The following is a 20,873-nucleotide window of genomic DNA, read 5'->3' as shown; positions in this document are numbered from 1 at the left end:
CAGTTCTCTTATACAACCATCAGAGACTTTACCAGTTGAGCTTACTAGAACCCACGGTGCGAAATTAGATTCTAGTTTCAAATTCTAATTGATCTTTCTCTGAACTTTGTCTGTTAATATATATATATATATATATATATAGATTTAGAATTGTACCTTTTTTTATCTTCCTTTCCAAATATAAGTATATGCATATATTATTAAAACTTGAATTTTAAGATAATCTTTTGAATATTTATCATTTTATCTCTAATTTCTAATACTTATTTTTGGTATTTTTTTAGACCAAAAATTAAGGAAGAATGAGCTTTGGAACTCAAAATTGAAAAGGCAACATACAGAAATAATCAACTTAAGGTCCAATTAGACCAAAGTGGACCGAGTAGGCCAAATTGGACCAAATGGAAGGAGGTGGACCGAATTTGGCCTAATTGGACCAAAATGGAGCATAGTAAATAGTAACAATAAATGTTAAGCTTAGTTTTTAGATATTATATATAGATTTGTAAAAATTATATGTACTAAAATTTGTACTAACTATAGTATCACTGAAAAAAAAATTAAGAATTTGTTTATTGTGTTATTGATGTGAAACTAACCAATTATGTCACTTTGTAAATTTTTTATTTAATAACAAAAATGTTCTTTTTACTATTAAAAATTTAAATGAAAACATTCATAAGATGCATCATTTAAAATAACTTATTGTTTGATTAATATTAATTTAAAAAAATTCTTAAATAACTTAAATAATTATTTAATTATTAGTATTATTTTTATTATTATTATTATTTGGACGCAAACACAACCCATTCTTAGTCCTAAAATTCCTTATTTTCTTAAAAGCATTTTGGTTTGCAAGAATGGAAAATAATTAAGAGGGTTTGCAAAGTACAGAGGATGCAAGCTGGAACTGCCACAATCAACATTTGGGTATAGCTTGTGTGAGAACTTTTGTAAATAGGTACTCCCAAAGAGTGCTCCCTTTTGCTTATAGACATCCCTCTTTTACCAAAAAAAAGAATATATTGTGTGCATAGATCTTATCTTGGCTACTCCATTGGCCTCCGGAGTTAGGGATTTATTTTAAGGTAATTTTGTTGTTCAAATCTTAAAATAACCTTCCTATTTTAAGGTAATTAGTGAAAAACTTACCCGTGAAAAAATGTAATATCAGTTAACTAATTTGAATATATTTAAAAATATTTTTTTAAAGTACACTCTAATTCCATGAAATAAATTATTATATAAACTAGTATGTAACTCAAGCAAACGTATAAGTACATTTAAAATCAAACAAAATTTTTATTATAAAAATATAAACAATTAGTTAAATTATTTTAAAACACACAAATACGTATGAATACATTTAAAGTTAAGCATAATTTTATCATAAAAATATAAATTATTAGTTAAATTATTTTTTTTTTTTAAAAGTAAACGTAATTAGTCAAATTTTAAATTCTTACCTAAATTTAATACTACTTTTGATAATTTTTTTTCTCTAATTTTTAATAAGATAAAACATGTGGTGATCTTTGTTGTGTGGTGATTTTATTAAGTATATATGATTGGTTTTTTTTTTTTTTTTTTTTATATAGTTCATTAATATTAGATTCTTAGTATTTTGCACTCATTAACTCACTTGGTACAAAGATTAAAAAACTTAAATAGACACATAGCACAAACTTAAGTAGATAACTATAATGTGATCCTTACATAAATTTAGACACATAGTCAAAATTAGATTCTAGTTTCAAATTCTAATTGAACTTTCTTTGAACTTTGTCTATTAATATATATATATATATATATATATATATATATACACATAGATTTAGAATTGTACCCTTTTTTTTCTTCCTTTCCAAATATAAGTATAATGCATATATTATTAAAAATTTTAAACTTGAATTTTAAGATAATCTTTTGAATATTTATCATTTTATCTCTAATTTCTAATGCTTATTTTTGGTATTTTTTAGACCAAAAATTAAGGAAGAATGAACTATCGAACTCAAAATTGAAAAGGCAACGTACAGAAATAATCAACTTAAGGTCCAATTAGACCAAAGTGGACCGAGTGGGCTAAATTGGACCAAATGGAAGGAGGTGGACTGAATTTGGCCTAATTGGACCAAAATGGAGCATAGTAAATGGTAACAATAAATGTTAAGCTTAGTTTTTAGATATTATATATAGATTTGTAAAAATTATACGTAGTAAAATTTGTACTAACTATAGTATCACTGAAAAAAAAAATTAAGAATTTATTTATTGTGTTATTGATGTGAAACTAACCAATTATGTCACTTTGTAAATTTTTTAGTTAATAACGAAAATGTTCTGTAGTTGCACGATTTTCCTGGCCCAAATTCTATTGATCAGGCCTTGGCCCAAAACGCAACCCACAATGAATATTTGTAGAGGATGGGTTAAAGAACTTAGCCTCAGTGAGCCTATTCGGTCTGATACATGGACAATATTGTTGCAGAAAAATAAGAACACAAGAATGGATCTCTCACGTTTGATTCTATTTCTTTTAGTTTCTGATACAGTTTTTCCGTCCTCTTCTTTGAGGGACTCCACTACATTATATAGTTCTCCTCCTCTCATCTCAACCTTACACTTGTTGATCATCTAAGCATTTACTTGAGCACCTGTCCCATCAGCCGCCCTCATCACTCTCTTTGTGAGTTGCGGAGGCCAAGGTGGTACTGTTCAGGGGTCCTTTCCTCATTAATGCGGCCAAGTGGGTGGTTGGGGCGCATTTAATGTGGTGGTAGCTTCCCATGAGAGATTTTGGATTTTATTCATTTTATATGTTGGGAGGATGAACTGAGTTGGCTGGGGAGAGTTCCTCGTCTGGACTTCATGACGTCCGAGGAGGAGTTACTCCTCGGACAGGTTACCTTGCCGTTATTGGGATTGAATAATGCTTCACATGTGGCTTCTCTTCGGACAGGACGCTCCTCGATCGGGCCTGAATTTGGAATAGCCCATTATTTTTGGGCCGGGCCCCACATGTTCTTTTTACTATCAAAAATTTAAATGAAAACATTCATAAGATGCATCAAAATAACTTATTGTTTGATTAATATTAATTTTAAAAAATTCTTAAATAACTTAAATAATTATTTAATTATTAGTATTATTTTTATTATTATTATTATTTTTTGGACGCAAACACAACCCATTCTTAGTCCTAAAATTCCTTATTTTCTTAAAAGCATTATCGTTTGCAAGAATGGAAAATAATTGAGAGGGTTTGCAAAGTACAGAGGATGCAAGCTGGAACTGCCACAATCAACATTTGGGTATAGCTTGTGTCATAGGCATATGACATAAATCAAAGCTGTTTGAAACTTTGAAACACATTCATTACAACATTTTCTTTCCATTTTAAGAACTTCCAGGGACTTGACACAATCGGTAAGTAAGCTTAATCTAGCAATATAGAAACAAAGAGCAGATAAATGAGAATTGAAAAGTACATTAAAAACAAGAAATATACAAAGTCATTTGAAAAGGTTATACAAAGTCATAGTTTAAATTTTTACAACATATCAAGCTGTTTCACTTTGTCCCTTTTCAATGGCAAGTGGCATGAAAGAAGTCTGCTGACTTTGATCCCCAAACGATTTAGAAGAGCCAAATGCTTCGTTGCTAGATTCTCCTTTCCCAAATAGACGGCTGGAGCTGAAAAGTTGCACACAGCAATAATGTTTTTTTAATAAAGCTGAAATAAAGAAAAAGAAGAAACTCACAGACATTCATCTAAAACTATCCATAATTTGCACACAGATATTACCACCAAAGCTGAATAAAAGAATAAACTCAGAAACATCCTTCAATCCAATCCATTCATCCTAAGTTCCTAACATCTCATTCAGTTGGTTATTTTGGACAATACTTAATCTCAGCCAAAAGGCTGAGAAAGGACAACATAGTAGAAAAGGAAATCTATTCAAAGTTCCAGTGTAGGACTTGGAAGTAATATGTTTCGTAATCTTTACAATTCCTTTCACAATATTCATTTTTACAAAAGGATTAAATACTGTTGAAAACACTTATAAAAAAAAATTAAATACTGTTGAAAATGAAATATAACCAGTTTCCCTGCTCAGAAAGTTCATATAATGAATTTGAAGAGTTTATCAAATTTTGCCTAGCCTTTCTGTTCCCCCTATTTCCAAAATATCAATCATATGGGTATGGCAATCACATTTTTAAACTTGAAATAGTTACCGCTTGCGAAAGTTGGACAATTGGCTGCCAAGCAAGAAGGGACTTGAACACCACCCAGTGTAGTAAACTGCATCCTCAGATAGAGTTGTACTTGGCTGCACATAAATAAGCAAAATATGACAAATATAATTGACTTTCGGTACAAGTTATGACCCAATGATATGAGATATTTAATTTATCATAAATATTATTTTGTAGCAACTAGCAAGTCTGTCATAACATTACTTCTGTGTGAGTGAGTGTGTGTGTGTGTTTTCCCATTTAAACTTTTGATATGATCCTATCAAAAGATACTCTCATAAGAAGCATTCATAATATTCCGCAACAAAAAATAACAATTTATGAAACAAAATGTGCTCTATTATGAAAAAAAAAACTAGGAAAAAAAATAAAGCATACTTACAGTTTGTTCATGGGAACTTTGAACAATAGATAGCTCAGAAGTCTTCATCTGTCGGCTGCTTCTTTCATTTACAAGAAGAATTGCACATTTGCATGTAAAAAATAGAAGCAACACCCCAAGAGAGAACACCATGAAAGATTCCACAACTATAGCTGATCCTAGGGCTGTACCCCACAGAGACAGATATGGGATTATCAACCAGTTAGATATATATAGATATGACTCAGCTGCTTTCATACTAATGACTAAGGTGACAATGAATGATCTGAAAGACCATGCACTTGTCCTGTTTTATTTGGTGCTGCCCTCATAAATTACAAGGGTAACTGAATCTTTGTATATCCAAACGTAAATGCTTGCTTGGTAATGATAATTTGGAAGATATTAAAAGCTAGTCTTGCATCAATCAAATTTCAAAAAGAATCTCTAAGAGTCTAATGTAATAAAGTTTTTCTAGCTGATTTGGTCAAAATAGTAACTGTCATTCAAAGAGTTGGAAATGCCTTTCCCAATACATTAATTCATTAAAGACACTAGGAAATAAGAATCAAAGGAAATAAAATCAACATAACTTAAAAGGAAAGACAGATGCTGAGCAATGTAAAGACACAAAAACAAGCAGAGGTAACAAAGCCGTGACTTTAAACTCAGACAGGTCAGCTCTACCACATTCTATCTCTGAAGCAACTACCCAAAAAGATAATAAAGACAAGGCCTAAGAGAATAATATCTTAAAGAAACAACGATGATAACTCGGGATAAGTTGATTGTAACTTACAATGAGCTACCAATGAACTCATTGGCCTTCTTCTTATTAGATTTACAGCAGCCTCAGTATATAATGGCAATGATACCCTTTCAGAACAATCTGGATAACACCCATAGTTTCCCATATCATTTAATGTCAGTGTTAAAACAGCACCATGTCCTCCACCCTATACAAGAGAGACTCAATTACAGATCATTATGGTGCAGTATATTATTCCTACATACGATACAACTATTCTCAAAAAATTTTAAAAGCTACTTGTACTTTGAACCTACATGGAAAGATATACATTGAATTTGAAGGGTTACAACACAACTTGATGCTTTTATGATGCTAATCATTTTCAAAACCTTATAGCTGGGCTTCATTATACTAACAAATACTATGTGAATAATTGACTTGTAAAGATGACTACTTTCTATCCAACACATCAGCATGTTCCCCTAAAGCTTAATTCTAATCGATTATAACATGCCTAAGCGGTCTTATTGACATGCAAATAAGCAATAGCTTTCCCTCCTTTTGAGCTAGCACTATGAAACATAAGGAAACAGAGGGTCTCTTGAAGTGTCAAAGAAATATGTTTTACTTCATGGTTATGGTTTGAAAATAAGCTAATTCCTCGTGTAAATTATGTTTGGTTATTTCAAGCACTTTTACAAGCGAAGGGAAAAGGCAGCACCCACATCACTGATCCAGAGGGTTGAAATTAAAATATACTCTCTTTGAGGGTGTGATTATTATAGTAGTAGTAGTTGTTTTTATTGATATTGGAATTTCCATAAGGGAAAAACCTGTTAAACACGTGTGGACCCACACACTGCCAAAATGAACTGAACTCATGACTTTAAGTCACAATTTAGTTCATTTTGGGCAATGCGTGGATGCACACATGTTGTGTAATAAACACTGCCCGTTCCAGAAGGGGGTGTTTGTTGAGGCTAAAATGCTTATTTGATCAAATAAAAAGGAAAATTGGATAAACTTCTGCTTTATCTTCCAGTAACATTTACTACTAGAAGGAGCACAATACTAGAAGGAGCACAATACTTCCAACTCCCAAGAACAAGAAGCTCACTCACGTGATAAAACAGCTGTTTCAAAATATTGTTGCAGTCATTCACTGTGCCCCGGAATCTAATTCCATTAGCTTTGACTGTAAAATGTTTTGAGATAGTGACATACGTCTGAAGAGGTTGCCAAAGATAAATGTTCTTTAGCTTCAGTTCAGTTGTATCGATGAGCTCAGCTGGTAAACTAGTGACCAAAAATCCATCACTAACTTCCACAGAAAATGTGACAATAAAGTTCATCTCACCACCTGAAACATAAACCGTCAGCACAATGTCAAGCTATTAGAAGTCCACAGTCCACTAAAAATTTATGGCAAAAAATTCCATTAAAAAAATAACGGATAAGTTCAAAGTTTTACATAATGAAAAAACTTACTTCCAAACCGGTTTAGAAACCCAATGTGTGGCAGTTAAAAAGACCATCAATGTGTACTTTTAGTCACATAACTTTTTAATGAGTCATGTGATTATATTAAATAATACACGTAAATAGTCTTATAAATCACCACATAGTGGCTGGAGGAGATTCCTCCAAATTGGTTTGAAGGAAAACATTGTCGTTTACATAATTCACACCTATCTTGAACATGACAGAAGAAGAAAAAAATCTAAGACTTAGGTTGTGTGTTGTTTAGGTTATGGGAGAAAGCCCCTAAAGAAACTTTCTATTAATGCCCTAGACAAATTTATCAATAGCCAAAATATGCAACCATATTTAATGATCTGCCATCTTATTCATGCAAATTCCTCATGTTAAGGCAAGAATTATATGTTAGATTATTCATCTAAAATGAAGAGATTTAAGCTTGAATTAGCTCCTTTAAGAGCTCTTTTTTTCACTCAATATCTTTTAATTTGAATTCTATGAAAATTATCTTTCCAAACGCACCAATATATAATAAGATGACCATCTGAAACCAATATCTCATAACTAAACATCTAAAATGAAAACTATTATGCTAGCACTACAATCACTGTGGCATATAGTAATAATATTCTGACTTTTGTAGTACGACGCTTTTAGATATGGTACAAGTTTGATATCTCATATCATACTTAACAATCACAATTTAAACCATACCAGGGAAGTTAAGAAGATCTGGATCCCCAATATAGAACTCAAACTTGTCATGTTCTCTGTTATAAATCAGTGTCTCATCTTCATTACCCTTCAGGATAATAATTTCAGGAACATGAATAAATGGAGGATCGTTAATAGGCTCCACAAAAACTGGAACATCCAAATCATTTTTTCCATTCTTGTTCCTAGTAGACACTCGAATCGTATCATTTCCACTGAAGTTCTGATTTCTGATTAGAGATAAATGAGAAAAAATATTCAGGTTACTAATGCGATTGTTGAGCACACACAGAAGAAAGAGATTCTGCAAGTGGTAATGTATTCATGAATTTGCATATCCAAACAACCTGAATTTCTACAAAGGTCAAATATGCAAAATAAATAAATAAATAAGTGCATCATGAATACCCAAAAAAAACTATGAAAAGCTGAAAGAAAAATTTTCAACTAACCAAAAGAATATTAAAGTGAAAAATAAAAATACCCAAGATACTGAATTGCCTGAAGTGCAGAATTGATTACTTCCAAAGAACCTTCTAAAATCAAGTCCTTCGCTTCTTCACCCCCTCTATTTACAGAGAGTCCACTCCACATTGGCTGCCAAAATTGCATCAGCATTGGAGATAAAAAGATAATCCCAGATTGTGCACTGAGATTAACAGAGATGTTCTCCATCTGATCTGAATATCTTATCTCAAACCCAGAGAAACCCCTACAAAGAGCAAGAAAAAAAATGTGGGACATAATTGACCAAAATAAATTTTACAATAACAAACATATCAATAAAAGTATACAGGACAAAAAGCTCCTTACCCAAACCTGGGACTTAATACATCTTCAGTTGCTTGTAGTAGGCTTGGAGAGGAAACAAACTGGGGTGGGATACTAAGAACAGAAATGTTTACAGCAGCAATAGCAAGATTTCCATTTATATCAGACATAGTATAAGAAAAAGAATCATTCCCATAATAATCTTTGTAAGGAGTGTATCTAAGAAGCCTTCCATACTGTAGGAGTGAACCATGAGCTGGCTGACCAAATATATCATACAGAAGTAGATCAGCTTTCCAAAAAAATTCTTCTATAGAATATATATATATATGCTTGATCATTATAATCAACTATCAACATAACATTGAATAAGGGATATTGAACTCATAGCATTGATGCCATCAACTATCAACATACAGGATTCATCATCACACATATGTCTGCACTATGCACAAAGCCCTCTTAGAATAATAAGTTCCATATACAGTCAGAGGATTCTGCTTTTTTATAATGCAACTGAAGTATTAACTATGCCACTATAAAGTGATCAATTTCTGCTTTTTTATAATGCAACTGAAGTATTAACTATGCCACTATAAAGTGATCAAAAGATTCTGTTGATGAAGAAGAAAGACCAAAGAAAATTCAAGTCCAGGAAGGCAGGTGAGTCTGTTTGGTACCCTAATAGGCTTGCTACCATTAAGATCATTATAAATACCCTTCAGAGAATTGAGAGGTGGTGAGGAGGTTGTAACTAAAAGGAAAAAACTGCTTCAGCTCCTTATCTTACTTTTGTGTATTGAACAATACTTGCATTGTGGCCAGCAAAGTAGTCATTTGCTAAGGCATCAAAAGCAATGGACTCATCCTCCCAAACAGGTATTGTATCATTGTAGGCCATGGGAAAATATTCACCTGCAAAAGACATGATCTTAAAAGTAGAAAAGAAAGAACTGTATCTGTGTATTTATCAATTGCAAAGGTGCAAATGTGTATCTCTATTAACTATTAAACTAAAGACTCAAATTAAGTACACAGAGCATAAATCCCATTCTCATTTATATACCCCAGATACCACTAGAACATAAATCATAATATGTGTGTGTTTGCATGCGTGTGTTCACATTAAGGGGATATATTGAATTTACTGTTAAGATATGTTCTGTACTACTATTTCGCTTACTACTGTATATATTGACCCCAAAGGGACAGGGTAGAAAACGATTTCCATCAAAAGAAGCACACATCTCATAAGTTCCAACATCCTTAGCCAGATAATTTACAGTGTATGTTCCATCATTGTTATCCACAAACATCCCAGTTGAGAAACCAGAATTGTTGACAGAAGCAATCTCTAATTTCAGCCTTGATTGTTCTGACAAAACAGGGTTATGAAATGAATCCATGAGCTGCACTACCACTTCATTCTTTATTTGCTTTGGCACCTTGGGAGCGTATCTCAGAACTCCTGAGAGCGACACATTAACTTCCCCTGCAGATGAGGAGCCCATTAATCAAAAATGAACTGGAAAACTAAAAGATTACACAAGTACATGCATTGATCATTTGCAACAAGAGAAATAATAAGTTATGTAACAAACCTTTTTTATCCTTCTCAGGTTAAAGAAAGTAGTTGCTTCAAACACTTAACACTGTATGATTTTAATGTGTTGGTACAAATAGAAATACTTGGGATTTAATGAGACACTAATAATGAGATACATTTTGGATTTAATGAGAGAGAGAGAGAGAGCACAACTGGGAAAATATTATATTATCTGAATAATGGTACCTGGTATTACTTCCTTGGTGATTGAATGACCACCATTCAGTAGAACATTTCCACAAAATACACGAATTTCATAAATCCCACTCTTATCAGGTGTATAAGCCACATTAAAGGAACTGGCCTGAACTTTTGAGCTCCCAACAGACTAAATCCAGAAACAGTACATATCAGAATATTTAAGTACAACTGCTTAAAAGAAATATAAGATTATAATTCTTACAGTGTTATTCAGGTCCACAGATGGTGAAGGAGCAATTTCTATCTGGCTGGTGGCACCATATCTTAATGTTCTAGTGGGTTCACTGCCTAACTCAATGATGCGCAAATATTTGTAAAATTAATAGAATATCATTTAAAAAAAAAAAAGAAGCAAACAACTAAGAAGTTTCTGAATAGCATATACCATTGATGATATGCAGAGGGGATATGCTTGGCAATACATAATAGGAATCAATTTGCCTTACAATCTGTACTTGAAGCCTTTCGACTTCAACTGGAGAGGGATATTGATAAAAATCGTTCAAATAAACTGAGAACTCTGCCATTTTCCCAGCAATCGAATTGTTTAAACCAGAACCATTGACAACACTTTTTAACCCATCGCTGTAACCTATTCATTTTCCAACATACAATGGCAACAGCACTTGATTAACAAAAGAATGACATTTATAGACATAGGAAAGCATAACAAACATCTCCACCAGGACCACCACTATGATTCAAGGCCCCACCAAAGAAAAAGAGGAAGCAAGAATGGAGAGGGCCAAAACAACTCACAAGATCATATCATGGTAATAAAATAAAAGTAGTGACAATCACTGACGCCTAAATATTTTCAATGAAAAAATTTAACAAGTAGATAACACACACCTACAAAGACAGTATAAGCATGTGGCATATTGGAAATGCTTTTGTTATGCTTGCTATCATATACTGTGAGCGAAAAGTTCCCTGGTTCAGAATTGCTAAAAGAAAACAACTGAATTCCTGCCATGACTTCTTCAAAGTGCAAATCTGCAACAGGTGTAGACAAATTTGTCTCTTTTTCAACAACTTCAGCATCAAATTCATACAATCCTGGAACAAGGTTTCCATATTGATCCATCTGGTGTATAAATATTTCCATCTTAGAGTATAATTGCCACCCATTTGGCTCAAAGTTCCATTTAGCCATGCAATTGGAAATCTCTAGAGGTCCTGGTAAAAGCCAGTGCAAAATATATTAGAAGAATGAAAAATAATGACACGAAAAATAAATCTTAAAATTTAGAGTCAAATTTCTTGGTAAATTTATATGAATTAACAAGACTTGCATTATTGGTCTTAGACTATTTTTGGTTTCTTACATCAGGAACACACTGATATAAGCCACCAATATCAATAAGGGACATTTTCTTCAGGTTATGGAATGTATCCATATCTTCGAAAACCTTACTCCCTGCTAAAAGAGTATTCCATTTGACAAGTATCTCAAAATTTATGAAAGTAGCATTTCTATTGAACAGAGAAGAAGAATGGGAATCCAAAATTCTCATAACAATTAACCTTGAAATGAAGAATACATGGTTTCATCAGCACCATGCACTTGAAATGCAAAGAACTACAAGAATAATGAGTAACGAAGGAAAAATCCGAAGTCCTACATGTACAATTGGTGCCTCCCAACAAAACTTACAAGCTTATAACTAAAGCAACAATACTTCACCTGGGTTCACCTTAAATGGAAGTGGAGAGCCATTTAGAGTTTCGTTGTCACCTTCTACACGCAATAATAGGTCTCCAGCTTGCACTGCAACAAACTCAATGACGATATAACCAAATCCATTCCAACCCATGAAGGTGATGTTGGGGACACTTGCAATGGAACCATTTGCATAAAGTGCTGACATAGTAAAATTATGTGAATTTGGCTCTTCACTGGTGGAAGAGATATTATTCCCAAATGCATCTTTTGGAAGTATTAGAACTATTGCTTTTGTCCCTGCTTCAAACTCATTAACGAGATTCATCCATGAAGCGACGCATACAGATAAGTGCATTTGGCCTTCAATTAGACAAGAGAAAATTGGTTTAGGCACTTGGACACCACCCGGAATAACATGAGTTTACTAATTAATACATAGCAATACTGATAAACATTTATATGAATAGTGCACCAGGCACTGGGTGATCCTCATTGCCCTACATTACAACATTTCTGAAAGAACTATCTATGCTATGTATTTCATACAGGATTAAGTATTTAGCATCAAGCAATTCAAGAAAAGGAACACACACAGACTCAGAGACAGTAGAATTAACATTAACAAATAACAATTCAACTCTCAAGACTGACTACAAATAATAATAATAAATAAATAAAAACCTGGTTCAACTTGGAAATGCATGGATGAATCCAGCACTTCATAATGGACCTCTTCAATAAACACATTGAATAAACCAGCAGTGATAGGAGTGAAGTAGATTCTCCAATCATTAAAATCACCCCTGAAATCCGAAACAACCCCAGATACAAAAGAACTATTCCCCGTCTTTCCATTCACAGTGAGAGTGGGATTAAAAGCATTTTTGTCAATCTTGTCAGCATGTTCCAGTACTTTGATCTTTATTGTTGCGGTATCACCAGCCCTGAAAGCGTCTTTATCATCCAACCAACTGAAAGCAAATTTAGGCAGTGATGCTTTATCTGCAGGCCACAAATGAAACCAAAACGGTTACAAGAAAAGAAAGGAAGAAAGGAAAAAAAAAGTTATGAATAAGTACCTGAAGTTGCAAGGTGAGAACCAGAGACTGTGATAAAAAATAAAGCCAGAACTGAAATGACAAAACGTAAGTACATTTGGAAAGCCATAATTGAGAGACAAAGTGAGAGTTCAAAGAATGACTAAATTTTGTAACGTGCAGTTCCATGAAGCGCATTGTTGTTGGGTTCTCTAGGCGGTTAGTTGCAGTTAGGAGCGGTTATTTCTAACTTTGCGATTGCGACACACGACCAAAAAAAAAAAAAAAAAAAAACCTATAATCTACAAGTGGATGAATATTAAACCGTGTTACAACAGTAGAAGGAACCCGTGCGCGAGATAAAAAGATTGTGCAGACAACGTGTGTGACCAGTGTTGTACAAATAGATAGAATGGTTCTTCACTTTCTTCTGGGTCAGTAACGTACGGTTAGATGCCTAAAGATCATGAATTGAATTCTTTGATTTTTCATGCTTCCGTGTAGGATATTATTTCCTGTTACTTATTTTACTTGTAGACTATATTAAATATATATATATACACACTAATTAGGATTTAGGGTGAGAGGGAAAAAAAAAAAAAAACGATTATTTAAGGGGCTTTCCCGGTCCAAACATGAGAAGTCTCTTAAATAATAGTATAAATTAGCCTCTAAGCACGTACTCATATGTATGATTAGAGGCTCTTTTATTTTGTAGGAGGATTATATTCTTTATTGATTCCACGGGAAAAATTAATTAGAATAGATAAAGCTTGTGCTAATTTTATTATTTTATTCTTTTCTAAGAAGCAAAACTGATAACGAAAAGGGAATAATATTTCAAAACTAATAAAATCAAATATGTGTGACAAATTAACAATTAATATTAAGAAGAGCATCTTAATTATGCCAAAATAAATACATAGTTTCAAAAAAATTTAAAGCAATCCTTATTACAAAACAAAACAAAAAAACAAAAATTAAAGTTTTTCCACTAAATACAAAGCAAATAAAAATAAGAAAATAGATGAATAAACAAATGTAAAATAAAGCCAATGGTACTTGTTAGTTGGTAAAAATGAGTTTAAGATGATCACGTGCTTGCTCAAATGGAGTACAAAAGTAAGGCAAAATAAGAATTAATCGAGAGTTAAATGTGATGAGTAATAGACATATAGGCTGCGTTTGAATTGGGTGAAAACCAATTTCAGAAATCATTTTCCGGAAAATCCATGTGTTTGGCTGTCACGGAAAACACTATTTTTCGGAAAATGATTTCCGGTTGACCACGAATTTCACCTTTGACCCGGAAATCATTTACTCCCCTCATTTTCACTTCAAATTACTTCCGGAGAGAGAGAGAGAGAGAGGGTCGATCGCACCTCGCCGCTCATCCGACGATCGCACCGCGCCAACGAGCGGCGCGGTGCACGATCGCGATCGTCGATCAAGCGGCGCGATCACGATCGTCGATCGCGCCGCTCGTCGGACGAGCGTTTTGCCGGATTTGATGCATTTTCTGGTAAAATGATAAATGAACCAAACACCAAAATTAATTTTCCGTAAAATGAATTTTGTGACAGCCAAACACATGAAAACGTTTTCCTTTCTGGAAAATAGCATTTCCGGAAAATAGAATATTTTCTGGAAATGGTTTTACGCAAACCAAACACAGCCATAGTAACAAAACTAGCGATAGTTGAAGTAATTAATTATTGTATATGAAAAATATAATATGAAGAGTGGAGATTTTATTTATGATATGAAAAAAAAAATAACTAAAAAATTTATTGTATAGTATAGATCTTGTTCTTCAAAATTTCCCATAAAGAAATTGAGAAAGGAAGAAATGTGAAGATACGCATTTGTGCCCTAACTTTGATTTTTTGAATCTGAAGCTTGTATTAGAAACAAATAAAAATTGAAGAAGAGTGGGGGGTTATTCTTTGCTTTCTATTTACAAAGTAAGCACTTTTGGTTCTTAAAATTTCAAATGCACTTTAATTAACTATCGTTAGTCTCATTGCCTATGTACCAATTGAGCAATGACATCACATGGCATATGGTATCAATGGAAAGACTAAGAGTTTAGGGGAAGAGATTGAAGAGTTGATTGAGCAATGAAATCACATGGCATATGGTATCAATGGAAAAACTGAGAGTATAAGGGAAGAGCTTGAAGAGTTGAAAGCCCAATTAGAAAAGCTCCGTACATACGGTGCATAATTATTACCACTCATTATTCAAATTATGAAATTTGCAAGTTTTAAAGGTTATAATGTAAAAGTGACCTAAACCAAGTGCTAATATCCTCTCTCCCAGTGTAGGAGCTTTTCTCTCTCGTTTCAGAACGAGCTCCTTTCCCTCGTCTTTCGCGAGTCTTTCCTCCCTTCTTGTTTTGGGATCCTGCTGGATATGGTTTAGCCCATAATCTCACATCTACATCTCACTATTATGGACCAAGCAGTTATAGAGGGATTACAACATCTCCAACTCACCACAGAAGAAGAAGAAGATATTTCCATTTCAACTACAAGCAAAACAGAGCTTTTAGAAGAATGCGCACTGAGCTTGTTTGGCCATCTTCTTGCAGATCGAAACCAGAATTCGAGAGCTCTAAAAAGCACTCTCAGATCAGCTTGGAAGTTGGGTTCAGATCTAAGAATCGTGGATGTTGGAAAAAATATTTTTCAGTTCAAATTCAACTCCAAATATCAGATGGAATGGGTTGAAAGGAACGGACCGTGAAACTTTGACAACAATCTCTTGCTCATGTGCAGATGGAGAAAGGGATTATCAGTCACAAATATTACTTTCACCCACTCTCCATTTTGGGTCCAAGTTTGGGGACTTCCCTTTGAGAATATGTCTGAAGAAGTTAGAAGGGATTTAGGTAGCAGTTTGGGAAAATACATTGAGGTCGATAAGCGGTCCTGGATGTCGGAACAGGCTAAATTCATGAGGGTACTTGTGGATTTACCCATTAATAGGCCGCTGCAAAGGGGTGGCAACATTGTTAACCCAGAAGGTGAGAAGTTCTGGGTATCATTTAAATATGAAAGGCTTCTCACCTTTTGTTTTCTTTGTGGAATCCTGGGACATGATGAACGACACTGCTCAGGAAACTCCAACAATTCTGAAGCTCATAGGCAGTACAGTGACTGGTTACGGGCAAATGGGGGTCTGAAAAGTGGAAGTGAGAAGCCAAAAGTCTCAAGTAGCGATGGTTATGAGGCACGAAAGAAGGGTGGCTCTGTTGACCGGCAAACACCTTCGGCCACTGATTCAATGGACATGGAAGCAGAGCAGGTAGAACTCCCAAGGACCATTCAAAGTCAAAATCAAAATCCCACACATCCCAAGAACACGCAACCAGGACATGGTGGTGTTTCTGCCAAGCCATCAGTCAAGTCACCAGCTAGAAATCCGGCAAAAGTTGACAAGGTGAGTCTCTTGAGTCCAACGCCTCTCTTTGGAAAATGCTCAAATGAATCTCAAAAAATCTTAGTAACTGGTAAGGAGGTCTGTGATGAGTCTTCTACTGTGGGCCTCCCTAAGCAAACCACATTTGAGGCCCATGAAGTTACCAGCCCATTAAAACAAATAAATAAGCCCCCTATTAGTAATGAAACCACCACCGTCCCTCTAAGCCCAAGAAAAGGAAATTGGAAGAGAATAGCTAGAGCCCAAGGAAAACAAACCTAAACCTCAACTTCTAGTCCAGATTCTCAAAATCTGATGGGGCTCACGGGTTCTAAAAGAGTTGGCAAGTTAGTCTTCTCAGAAGAAGAAAACAAATGCAAACCTCCAAAGAAACTTTGTGACTCACACCACTCCAACACTCATGATACCACTGAGAGATCGGCGGTGGCTGCCAAGCAGCACCGCCGGGAGCCATGAATTCCTTGTGTTGGAACTGCCAGGGAATTGGGAACCCCCGAACAGTTTTTGCGCTCCGCGACTATATGCGGCGTTGGAATCCCAGAATAGTTTTCCTCTCGGAAACTAAATCAAAGAACAGACGTATGGAAAAAGTAAAATTCAATCTTGATTTCACAAACGGTTTATATGTTCCAAGCAGGGGCCGGAGTGGAGGCCTTGCTCTACTATGGTCCAGTGATACAAATTTGGAGATTAAGAGTTACTCCAATCATCACATCGATGCTATAATCACAGAAGCTGACAATGGCCTTTCCTGGAGATTTACCAGTTTTTATGGATATCTGGAAACACATTTAAGGGAAGAATCCTGGAAACTCCTCCTCCATCTTAATAGTCAATTTAATTTGCCTTGGTTTTGCTTTGGTGATTTTAATGAAATTCTTTCAATGACTGAAAAAGCAGGTGGTGCCCAGCGTTCCCAATCTCAAATGGATGGTTTCCGTCGAATGGTAAATCAGTGTGGTTTCAAGGACTTGGGGTACTGTGGCCCAGATTATACGTGGTGTAATATGAAGGAAGGGAGCAACAGAATTTCGCTCCGTCTGGACAGAGCTTTTGCCAATACTGAATGGCTTGAACATTTCCAGGTGCCAATTGTTCACCACCTGGACAATTCCACCTCTGATCACTGCCTCCTTGCTATCACTGACTCACTCCCTCCAACCCGTAAAGGTATTCGCCGTTTCCATTTTAAGGCTATGTGGATCAAAAGGGAGGATTGTCATGAGGTGATTGAAGCTGCATGGCAATCGGGCTCTCTCTCTGCCACCCCTGAAGGGGTTGCTTCTAATCTCCAACGTTGTGCAAGTGCTTTGACAAGTTGGAATCAGACTGTTGTAGGCAGTATACCAAAGAAAATTGCGGAGAAAAGAAGAATTCTTAATTCCATTACCACTGCTGATCAGCAAGGTGACAGAGGGGCAGAGATTAATCAGCTTAGGGAGGAAATAAATGATCTTTTGGACAGTGAGGAGACCATTTGACGACAACGCAGCAAGGTTCATTGGTATAGGGATGGAGATAGAAACACTAAGTTTTTTCATGCCCGTGCTTCGGAAAGGAAGAGAAAGAATACCATTTTGGGGCTTTGGAATGATGATGGGATTTGGTTTGAAAGCAAAGAAAGTATCACTGCCACTGCTATTTCTTACTTTAAGAAAATTTATACCACCTCTTCCCCCACTGGGATCAATGAAGTCATAAGTGCAATCCCTAGGCGTGTCACAGAAGAAATGAACATAGAGCTCACCAAAACTTTCACAAGTGAGTAAGTCTTGAAAGCACTGCAGCAAATCCACCCCAACAAAGCACTCGGGCCAGATGGTATGTCCGCAATCTTTTTTCATAATTATTGGGACATTGTAGGATCTAATATCATTAATATGGTCTTAAGTGTGCTGAACTCTAATCTGCCTATGACTGATATAAATAAGACTAACATTTCCCTCATCCCAAAAACCAATCAACCCACCAAAATGACTGAATTCCGTCCTATCAGCCTTTGCAACACTACCTACAAAATCATTTCAAAGGTCCTAGCCAATAGACTCAAAGCCATTCTTCCAAACATCATATCTGAGAACCAAAGTGCTTTTACCCCTGACCGCCTAATCACGGACAATGTCCTTGTAGCCTTCGAGTTCATGCATTATCTAAATCATAAAAGTGAAGGAAAAGAAAACCATATGTCTATTAAACTAGATATGAGCAAGGCATTTGATAGGGTAGAATGGAATTTTATTAAAGGTGTGATGGTAAAGTTGGGCTTTGTGGATAAATGGATTGACCTTGTTATGAATTGTGTCTCCTCTGTTTCTTACTCAGTGCTTATAAATGGAGAGGCTTGTGGGAACATTTCTCCTTCAAGGGGCATCAGGCAGGGAGACCCGCTCTCCCCTTGCCTTTTTCTCCTTTGTGCTGAGGGGTTTTCAGCCCTCATTCATGAAGCTGCCAGGAATCAACAAATAAATGGAATTTCCATTTGTAGAGGCTGCCCTTTGATCACCCATCTCTTCTTTGCTGATGACAGCCTTTTGTTTTGCAAAGCAAAGGTTCAAGAATGTCACGCACTCGTAAGTATTCTCAACAAATATGAAGAGGCTTCGGGGCAGAAAATCAACACTGATAAATCTTCAGTTTTCTTTAGCCCAAACACCCCTCAAGACTTAAAGGAAAGCATTCTTGACATTCTTGGTCCTATGCAAGATTCTCGGCATAATAAATATCTGGGGCTGCCCTCCATCATTGGGAAATCAAAAACACAAGTGTTTGCCGAAGTTAAGGATAGAGTAGCTAAAAAACTTGTTGGCTGGAAGGGTAAACTCCTTTCAATTGGTGGGAGGGAGATCCTTATCAAAGCGGTGGCTCAAGCGGTGCCTACATACACTATGAGTTGTTTTCAACTTCCTAAGACACTTTGCCATGATTTGGAAAGTATGATGCGGAGTTTTTGGTGGGGGCAAAAGGATAAGGAGAACAAAATTGCGTGGGTCAGTTGGAAGAGAATGTGTCGGTCCAAATTTCATGGTGGTATGGGCTTTCGAAACATACAAGCCTTCAACCTTGCCATGTTAGCTAAGCAAGGTTGGAGAATTCTCACCAACCCGGACTCCCTAGTGGCTCAAGTCTTCAAAGCAAAATACTTTCCTTACAACGATATTCTCAATTCCAAAAAAGGGAGCAACCCCTCATATGCTTGGCGAAGCATTCACAATAGTCTTGAGGTAATCAGAAGGGGCACAAGGTGGAGAGTGGGCAATGGACGTCGTATCCATATTTGGGAAGATAGATGGCTACCTACGCCATCAACCCACAAGGTGTTTTCCCCCCAAGTAGCCTTTGAAGACTATCCCATGGTTTCTTCCCTCATAGACATTGACACTAAATGATGGAAAATTGATGTGATTAGAGCCACCTTTTTGCCTCACGAAGCCAGCACCATTCTAAAAATCCCCATAAGCTACAACCTACCCGAGGATAGACTTATTTGGATAGGCAACAAAGGAGGAACATTTTCTGTCAAGAGTGCATACCACATTGCTATGGGTTTGGTGGATTCAAGTGAGGATGGAGAAAGTACCTCAAGCTGCTCAAGGACTTTACTGTGGAAACAGATTTGGCAGCAAAAAATTCCTCCAAAACTCAAAATCTTTGCTTGGAGGACATGTGTTAATGGTCTTCCAACTATGCAAAATCTAAACCACAGGGGAATTCATTGTTCTAGCTTCTGCCCATTATGTGATAAAGTCTTTGAAACCAATGTCCACGCACTCCTCCACTGTGATCATGCAAAAATGACTTGGGGTTTTTGGCACAACTGTCCAATTGATCTCTCTTATCCTTATTGTGACTTGGTGGATGTGGCTCTTGACTTCATTGCAAAAGGCTCTCCAAGTGATCTAGAACTTTTCTTTGCTGTTGCTTGGTCAGTTTCGTGGAATCGCAATCAAGCAATCCATGAGGATTCTGGTTCTCCTCCTCTTCAAGCTTGGGAAATGGCTTGCAAAGTTATAGCTGAATACAAGGCAGCCTGCTCCTTTCCGATTTTTGCTCAAGCCCCTCCTTTGACCATTTGGAAAGCTCCCCCCTTAGGCTTCTACAAAGTCAATACAGATGCAGCTGCATCTGATGATGAGAGAAATTCCTGCATTGGTGTGGTCATCCGTGGCTGCAAGGGTGAAATTGTGGCAGCTTCTTCCAAGGTCCTCCCAGCATGTTTTTCTGCTGAGATTTCAGAGGCTATTGCTGTTCTGGAAGGTGTGCTTCTTGCAGTGAAAATGGAGGTTTCTCATGCTATTATTGAGTCTGATGCCTTGTCCATTATTCAAGCTATCAATGATGGGGTCTTTGGTGGTGAGATTGGTCACATTGTTCAGAATATTTGGGAAGTCTCTTATTGTTTTAACTGGTGTTCCTTTCATCATCTGAAAAGGGAAGGCAACAGAGTTGCCCATGAACTTGCAAAAGCTGCTAGGATCACTGATAAGTCACAGGTCTGGGAAAGAGCTATTCCAAGTCCTGTTGAGCATATTGTTATTGAGGAATTCTGCTTGTAATGCTTTTGCTCTCTCTGTTGT

At 35.8% G+C, this 20,873-nt stretch overlaps 2 protein-coding genes across 4 annotated transcripts; one reads left to right on the top strand and one right to left on the bottom strand.

Moving 5' to 3' along the window:
• Positions 1–3,402: 3,402 nt before the first annotated feature.
• Positions 3,403–13,054, bottom strand: LOC115994153 (protein GAMETE EXPRESSED 2). 3 transcript variants are annotated; one of them, XM_031118211.1, is made up of 17 exons: positions 12,898–13,054; positions 12,500–12,820; positions 11,840–12,178; positions 11,005–11,331; positions 10,538–10,744; positions 10,355–10,440; positions 10,138–10,279; positions 9,529–9,837; positions 9,136–9,260; positions 8,388–8,605; positions 8,059–8,286; positions 7,575–7,804; positions 6,503–6,741; positions 5,430–5,586; positions 4,652–4,815; positions 4,249–4,343; positions 3,403–3,699 (listed from the first exon to the last, which is right to left on the bottom strand). In XM_031118211.1, exons 1-17 carry the CDS (start codon positions 12,983–12,985, stop codon positions 3,567–3,569), a joined length of 3,408 nt encoding a protein of 1,135 aa, XP_030974071.1. In that variant the 5' UTR covers positions 12,986–13,054; the 3' UTR covers positions 3,403–3,566. The 3 variants fall into 3 exon arrangements, with proteins under 3 accessions (XP_030974071.1, XP_030974073.1, XP_030974072.1); XM_031118213.1 differs by lacking the exons at positions 12,500–12,820; positions 12,898–13,054 and having other exon boundaries at positions 11,850–11,898; XM_031118212.1 differs by lacking the exons at positions 3,403–3,699; positions 4,249–4,343; positions 4,652–4,815 and having other exon boundaries at positions 5,465–5,586; positions 6,606–6,741.
• A 3,697-nt stretch (positions 13,055–16,751) lies between these two features.
• LOC115949807 lies at positions 16,752–17,780 on the top strand. Its single transcript, XM_031067083.1, has one exon. The coding sequence runs from the start codon at positions 16,752–16,754 to the stop codon at positions 17,778–17,780; it is 1,029 nt and encodes a 342-aa protein (XP_030922943.1).
• Positions 17,781–20,873: the final 3,093 nt, after the last annotated feature.

Source organism: Quercus lobata, chromosome 6 (assembly GCF_001633185.2).
Source record: "Quercus lobata isolate SW786 chromosome 6, ValleyOak3.0 Primary Assembly, whole genome shotgun sequence".
NCBI classification, from domain to species: Eukaryota; Viridiplantae; Streptophyta; class Magnoliopsida; order Fagales; family Fagaceae; genus Quercus; species Quercus lobata.
Note: the sequence above shows the minus strand (reverse complement) of the source record. Positions and strands in the feature narration are given on the sequence as shown.